The 7521-nt window shown below is 43.6% G+C and overlaps 1 protein-coding gene across 1 annotated transcript in view; it reads right to left on the reverse strand.

Annotated features, from left to right (window-relative positions):
* kcnk4b (potassium channel, subfamily K, member 4b) overlaps positions 1–7258 on the reverse strand; it is a 14847-nt gene extending 7589 nt beyond the window's left edge. The window contains exons 1-3 of the mRNA XM_020600536.1: positions 7168–7258; positions 5538–5667; positions 4971–5247 (exon numbers count right to left, since the gene is read on the reverse strand). Of these exons, the coding sequence (XP_020456192.1) occupies positions 4971–5159 (189 nt within the window). The 5' untranslated portion in view covers positions 5160–5247; positions 5538–5667; positions 7168–7258. The remainder of the gene's footprint in view (positions 1–4970; positions 5248–5537; positions 5668–7167) is intronic.
* Positions 7259–7521: the final 263 nt, after the last annotated feature.

Here is a 7521-nt window from a genome sequence, read left to right on the forward strand (position 1 = left end):
AGGATCACTCCTCCCCCATTTCCCTTCCTGTCCACAGCATAATAAAACAGTTTGTATCTCCCTCCAATGCTACCCGCTTTGCTACCCTTTCACCTGGTTTCCTGCACACACAGTATATCTACCTTCCTTCTCTCCATCATGTCTACCACCACCCTTTCCCTATCATTGTCCCAACGTTAAGAGTCCCTATTCTCAGACCTATACTCCTGCCTTTCCAATTCTCTCTCTGTCTACAAATCCTTCTGCCTCCTCTCCTTCTTCGACCAACAGTAGTCCAATTTCCGCCAGCACCCTGTTGGTCAACAGCACTGGTGGCGGTCGTTGTTAACCTGGGCCTCGACTGATCCGGTATGGAATTCGCACTGATGATTCGCATGTTTAAATTTGGCATGTTTTTACGCCGGATGCCCTTCCTGATGCAACCCTCTCTATTTATCCCGGCTTGGGACTGGCACAGAAGTCACTGGCTTGCAACCCCTGTGGCTAGATTTTTTTACTCCTCATCTGGCTCAAGTTAATTTAAAAGAACTCAGGATCAAAGTGTAATGTATGAGGTTAGTCATGTGGACCTCAGCCTCTGTGTACCCTGTTCACCACAGCAGAACATTTGTCTGAACTATCTGAAGCCAGAAAAACAACACTTCCTCACAGTACTGTCTAACTATGTAGAACATCAGCACCACAACATTATCAAACAAGAGACAGGTGAAGATTGTAGAGGGTGCTACTAACCATAACCAAGAACATTGCACTTCAGCTTTGCAGAACAGTGTAGCCTCTGCTATAACACTACACAGTTTGCATACAAATAAAACTAAACACACACCAATGCTATATATTCAGCCTAAACACACTATATCATAAACTGTAATTATTTCATTTGTAAATTTAGTACAATATACAAAAGCAACATTAACCTCCATTTACAGATTATCAATAAAAGCCTATCAATTTATTTTATTATTCTGTGCTAATAAATAAGTTTATTGTTTATTCAATAAAACATAAATCACTGCAGGGAAAACAGCTCAAGTTAACATGTTCAGGTGACATTTTTCTTTTGTCAGACCATTAACTGTATAAAAGATGGACAGCCTGACAAGTGAAGATACCACGAGTCAATCATCCCCCAGTGGCTGGCTGCAGTAGAAGTCATAAATCCCTTCATGTTAGTGGAAGGGACATGAGGCAAACTATATATGTATATATAAATTCCCCACTCGCCCCCCACTTTGGGGCAGTCCTATATTCCTTCCCTCAAGATCGGGTCCTCTACCAGAGGCCTGGGAGCTTGAGGGCAGTATCTTAGCTGTTCCTAGGACTGCACTCTTCTGGACGGAGATCTCAGATGATGTTCCTGGGATCTGTTGGAGCCACTCTCCCAGTTTGGGGGTCACAGCCCCCAATGTTCCTATTACCACGGGGACCACTTGTGTCTTCACCTTCCACATTTTTTCTAGCTCTTCTTTCAGCCCTTGGTATTTCTCAAGCTTCTCGTGTTCCTTCTTCCTGATGTTGCTATTGCTTGAGATTGCTACATCTATCACTACTGCCTTCTTCTTCTGTTTGTCCACCACTACTATGTCCAGTTGGTTGGCCATTACCAGTTTGTCAGTTTGTATCTGGAAGTCCCACAGGATCTTAGCTTGGTCATTCTCAACCACCTTTGGAGGTGCATCCCATTTTGCCTTTGGGACTTCTAGCCTGTACACGGCACAGATGTTTCTGTACACTAAACCCACCATGCATTGTAAGGAGCTTCCTTGTCTTGATGTCAGTGGCCTCTATCTCCTCCTTTGGCCATCTTATTATGCCAGCGGGGTACCTGATGACCGGCAGGGTGTAAGTGTTAATTACCCGGACTTTGTTCTTTCCATCCAGCTGACTTCTCAGGACTTGCCTTACTTGGTAGCAGGTACTTGGTAGTTGCTGCTTTCCTTCATGGTTCCCATTTGCCTGCAGGATCCCAAGGTACTTGTAGCTGCCCTCAACATCTGCTATGTTGCCTTCTGGTAGTACAATCCCCTAAGTTCTGACTACCTTTTCTCTCCTTGTTACCATTCAGCCACACTTACCCAGTTCGAATGACATTCCAATGTACTGGCTGTAGATCCTAGTGGTGTGGATCAGTGAGTCGATGTCTCATTCACTCCTGGCATACAGCTTGATGTCATCCATGTACAGGAGGTGGCCGATGGTTGCTCCATTCCATAGTCGGTATCTGTAACCACTCTTGGTGATGATGTGGCTGAGGGGGGTCAGCCCTATTCAGAACAGCAGGGGGGACAGAGTATCTCCTTGGTAGATACTGCACTTGATGTTGACTTGTGCAATTGGCTTGAAGTGGTAGTGAAGATTGTTTTCCACATTCCCATTGAGTTCTTGATGAAGACTCTTAGAGTCCTGTTGATGTTGTACAGTTCCAAGTGGTAGTGGGATGGTACTGCTCTCTTGTGAGGGTCCTTCAGGATCAGGATTGTCCGGCCTTCAGTTAACCACTCAAGGTGGGTTCCATCCATTAGTAGCTGGTTCATTTGTCCCGCCAGGTGCTCATGGAGTGAAGTTAGCTTCTTTAACCAGTAGGCGTGGATCATGTCAGGGCCTGTTGCTGTCCAGCTCTTCATACTTGAGAGCCTCTCTTGAATGTCTGCCATTGTGATGATTACTGGGTCTTGTGCGGGGAGGTTGCTGTGGTCTGTTCTTAGGTCCACCAGCCACTGGGCATTGTTGTTATGTGGTGCGTCCTCCTCCCATATGCTCTTCCAGAACTGTTCAATCTCCAGCCTTGGTGGGTCTGCTCTCATGTTATTACCCTGCCACTGAGAGTACACCTTGGATGGCTCAGTGGAGAACATTCGGTTTATTCTCCTGGCTTCAACTTCTCTGGTGTACCTCTTCAGCCGGGTGGCCAGGGCTGTGAGCCTTTGCTTGGCAGTCTCCAAGGTCTCAGGTATGGACAGTGAGTTGTATTTCTTAGGTACCCCTTTCTTCATCATGCCTTTCTGAAATTCCAATAGCTGGCTAACTTCTCTCCTTGCTGCCTTGATCTTGGTCTCCAACCTCCTTCTCCATGGAGGATACTGCTCCTTATGGCCTTTGCTGAACTTATAGCCAAGCATCTCAAGGATGACTGTTGCTGTGGTGTATATCACATTATAGTTTATATTATTAGATATTTTTTAATATCTGTGCATTCACCACTTTTATCAACCATAATAGGTCTGCATCCTGTACGTCCTCATCATCTTTTCAATCTTTTAAGTTAATTAGTGAGCAGGATCCACTAAAGGAATCTGCAAAGTCTCTTTTAAATGATCAAAAACAACACATGGCCAGCTTGACTGGGACCATCATTACTTCTGTTATATCCTGCACTCCCTTTAACCTTTTTGAAAATGTCAGACCCTGCATCTAGAGATGACTTTGCAGGCTAAAACTGTAATTTACAACCTTCATTTTGGAGCAAGGACAAGTATTTTGGGATCACAACATGGTTGCCGGATCATAACACTCAACCTGTGGCTCAGCTTTCATGCACTTACAAATAGACTAGAGCTGCACCATCCTTACAGAGCTTTTATCTTGTCCACAGTCATGCTGTGCTCCACAGGGCCACAGTGGAGCTTCACTGGCCAGCACCATACACTACACAAGTCTGAAGGGTCACCTTCAGGAACCACAAAAAATAATTGAAAGCATGATATTGTCAGAGTCAACCAAGTTCCCAGTGAATAGAAATCTGAAGTAGAGCCAATTATCTGTCAGACATCCAGCAAGAATTTATTTTTAGCTGGCGGTCAGTCTCTAAGGTCCTTGGGACGTGTTTATGTAAATGATTTAAATAACAACAATCTGTGATTTTGTACACTAACACTTAAATAACAACAATCTGTGATTTTGTACACTAACACTGACACTTTTGCATATATCAATTGTGTGTTGGACCAAAGTACACAACTGAAAGTCACTTTTTGCATTTCCCGTTGAGGGGTCGCCACAGTGAATTGTCACACTGACGACTCACATGTTGACATTTGGCACGTGTTTTACGCCGGATGCCCTTGCTGACGTAACCCTGACTCGAATCCGGGCCACAGCGGTGAGAGCGCTGCGCCTTAACCACTAGCCTGCCAGGGACAGCTCGGACTGAAGTACACAATTAATAGTGAAAAAGGTTCATTACAGTGATTAGCAAAGTAACCTGGCTGTAACTTAAAAGCAACCCAGCAAAATTATCAACATAATCAACAAATGAAATTTGCATAATGAAAAAAAGGAAACATCACAGCATTGTAGTGAGTCACAAAGATTACATTTCAGTGGTTCCAAACCTGAAGACCAGGGCCACCTCAAGAGGACCCAAAATTATTAGCACAAGAAGATTAGAGTAGACCTGTCCAGGGTGTAACCCGCCTCTCTCCCAAAGTCAGCTGGAATTGGCTCCAGCCCCCCTGTGACCCTATTCAAGGATAAGAGGGGTATAGATAATGGATGGAAGGATGGAGATTGGAGTGTGCACATGGGGGCTGAGGGGTACTCAAGTGTGACTTTTTTATGAAATGCTGATCATGTTTATCTAATAAGGCCTGTAAAAATCATTGAAATGACTAAATCTGAGTGGAAAAACCACTGTGTGACTGAAGCACTCACAGCTCATGTCAAAACCATGATCTTAATAAGAATCACAGGTTTTCTACATCATAATGTTGAAAATCTCTGCTATAGGTAAGTTATTATTTATGTAAAAGTGGTGTCAATGACACAATAAAGCCCTTATATGCACATAGAACATAAGAGGCACTTGACCTCATTGGCTGACCACACTGCCCCGCACACTGGGAAATTTTAGAACACAGAAGAATTGTTTAGCTGCCCTTTAGAGGGTTTGTGGTTAACAGGTGGTTACTAAATATTTTCAAATCTTCCCAAATAAAAGCCAGATAATGAGCGGCTGTTGCCATCTGTTGTACCTCTATAAGGGTCTGTAGGTTGTCTGGGCCAACGCAGGTGAAATTCAACAGGAAGTCCCGGCGCGTGTCCTGCAGTTGCATGTGCTTGCCCTCCTCTCGTGGAGTCTCCAGGGTGCGGAACACCACAGCACCCAGAACCAAGTAGAGAAGCACCCCCGTGAGGATGACAAGTAGGGTGGAGCAGCGCATGGCTGCGCCTCCACTCAATGAAAATGCAGACTGCTGTTTCCCTTTGCCAGGCTCAGCATTGGTGTGACCTAGATCCCAGCTGCTGCAGCTGAAACATCAGCAACCACACAAACACAAGGGTTTAATACTGACCGCAGTGTCTGACAGCAGCCCAGGCTCTACACATCTGCAACAGCCGGTGTATTAGCTACACAAAGCATTAAATGGATTCTGACCTCACCACGCTGCTGACACACAGTAAACACAATATCCCTAATAAAACTCCTGTCACCTGACCTGACTAAAACTCTGAACAGATATGCTTGAATGAAAGGCTCTGAAACATAAGTGATCATGCCATGAATACACAGAAGGATCAGCTTTAAGGATTGAGCTTACCTGTTTATCTGCCTTATATGCTCAAGCCTTCTTCTTTTCCAGTCGCTCTCAGTGCCAGGTTTAAGGATGGAGTCCCTGGACCCGTAACCACTGGGGAGCCCGTCCACCTCACACTCTGAAGGAGGGGACACTAGACAGGACACATATTTGCAAATGCAGTTCAGCAGTCACAGCATTTATGTCAAGGATTTTAAATAAAAGAAGAGCGACAAAACATTGACTTTCTCATAAAATACAAAAGCTGTCAGCACCTCGACAGCAGGCAACAATGAACTCTCAGACATGGCAGTCACACACAGAAATGCTAATGTGGCAGAATTGAAGCCACCTGTTGGTGTTGGGGATGTTTTTCTTGATCATAACACATTGTCTGGTACCATCTTCTAATTATATGTACCATGAAAGGCTTTCATAGTTCAGCTTTGTTGTTCCGCTCACACCTATGTAAAATCTGGATGATGAGGGATGGAAAACAATGCCTTGTTGTAGATGAAAATTTATTTCCTTCAGGTTATGCTGATCATCAGTTGGAGAAGAAACATTAAAGTGCAGGTTCTTCCATATATAGCAGAGATCTTTTTAAATCTTAAAGAAGCGGAAGTGTGCGGTGGTGGATGTTGAGCTGTGAAAGCTGGTTTGTTGTGATGATGCAGGTCTTCATCAGCTCAATCTAAGAAGACGTTCTCATTTAGAACTGAAACTGGACTGGTCTGAAAGAAATGGAGTTGGAAAAAATAAACTGAAACTGGACTCTGATGCTTTACTGTCTGAAAGAAATGGAGTTGGAAAAAATGACACTCCCTTTGTCCCAGATGTACTGAAAATGATTTAAGAGGGAAGGATTTTAAGTTGTGGACTGCCCGCCACTTGTAATTGCAACTGTGCATCACTGTTTTGTAAAGCTCAGTGGCTGCAGTTCATTAGTCAGCAGAGTTGTTGGTACTGATCCAAAACTAGAGCAATAAACTGTCAAACAATGACAGCAAAATATACATTTTCTTTCCAGGGTTTTACAGTTGCTGGGAAGCAACAAAGTCCACTTATGTAATTGAACACATTACAGCCAGAGGTTAGTAGCACGTTCTCATAGCTGCACTGTAGTAGTTTGAATTGCACAAGATTATGTGGTTCACACATTCAGGACATGTCATAAAACAGTCATAACAAATGAGACTAACATACAAAACATGTTTGATCTTGACATGTAACTCATAATGCACAAACAATTCATGAATTCCTTAAAGAATGCAACAATCCACATAATATTGGAACACCAAAGATATTATTCTACAATATCTTGGTCCAAACTACACAGTTGAAGACACTTCTGACTGTGGAAACTATTAATCTAACATTTACCAACACAGACCAAAGACACATAAAGAAGCTAAACAGCAGTCTACCGACTGGACACCTGCCTCTAGCAGACCTAACACAGAATGCCTGGCAGGTGACAAAGAGATAGTATGACTTGCATTAAGTGTCAACAATACTACTGCTGCTGGTGCTGCTGCTGCAGCCTGGTCATAGCCATAGTAATCCCATTTTATTACCATTTAGACTCCCTCTGGGTCCATAAGACGTAAGGTACTGACTAACGCTCCAGACAGTCCCGCCCGTGTGTGCTTACCTCAGAATGAAGGATCATAAAAATCCAAAGTACCAGCCACCTCATGCAGAGTGTTTCATTAGTTCAGGCAGCTGCATACAGAGGGTGTGTGTGAGCATGAGTGTGAGTGAGGAGGGAGGTTGTTGCTAAGCACACAAGAGAGAAAAGGATATTCAGTCAAACTGACTTTAAATAGAGTGAGAGAAGGGATTAGAGAGAGAAAGAGAGAGAGAGAGAGCAGCACAGCTAAAGTTAGAGAAGATGAAAGCTAAGCTCCATTTAGATGAGTTTATTTTTCAAACGGTAGGTTCTGTAAAAATTAGATGGACCTACTTGAGAAAGCTGTAATGAAATTTATTGACAAATACACAATAC

This window comes from Monopterus albus, unplaced genomic scaffold (assembly GCF_001952655.1).
Source record: "Monopterus albus unplaced genomic scaffold, M_albus_1.0 scaffold47.1, whole genome shotgun sequence".
Taxonomy (NCBI): Eukaryota; Metazoa; Chordata; class Actinopteri; order Synbranchiformes; family Synbranchidae; genus Monopterus; species Monopterus albus.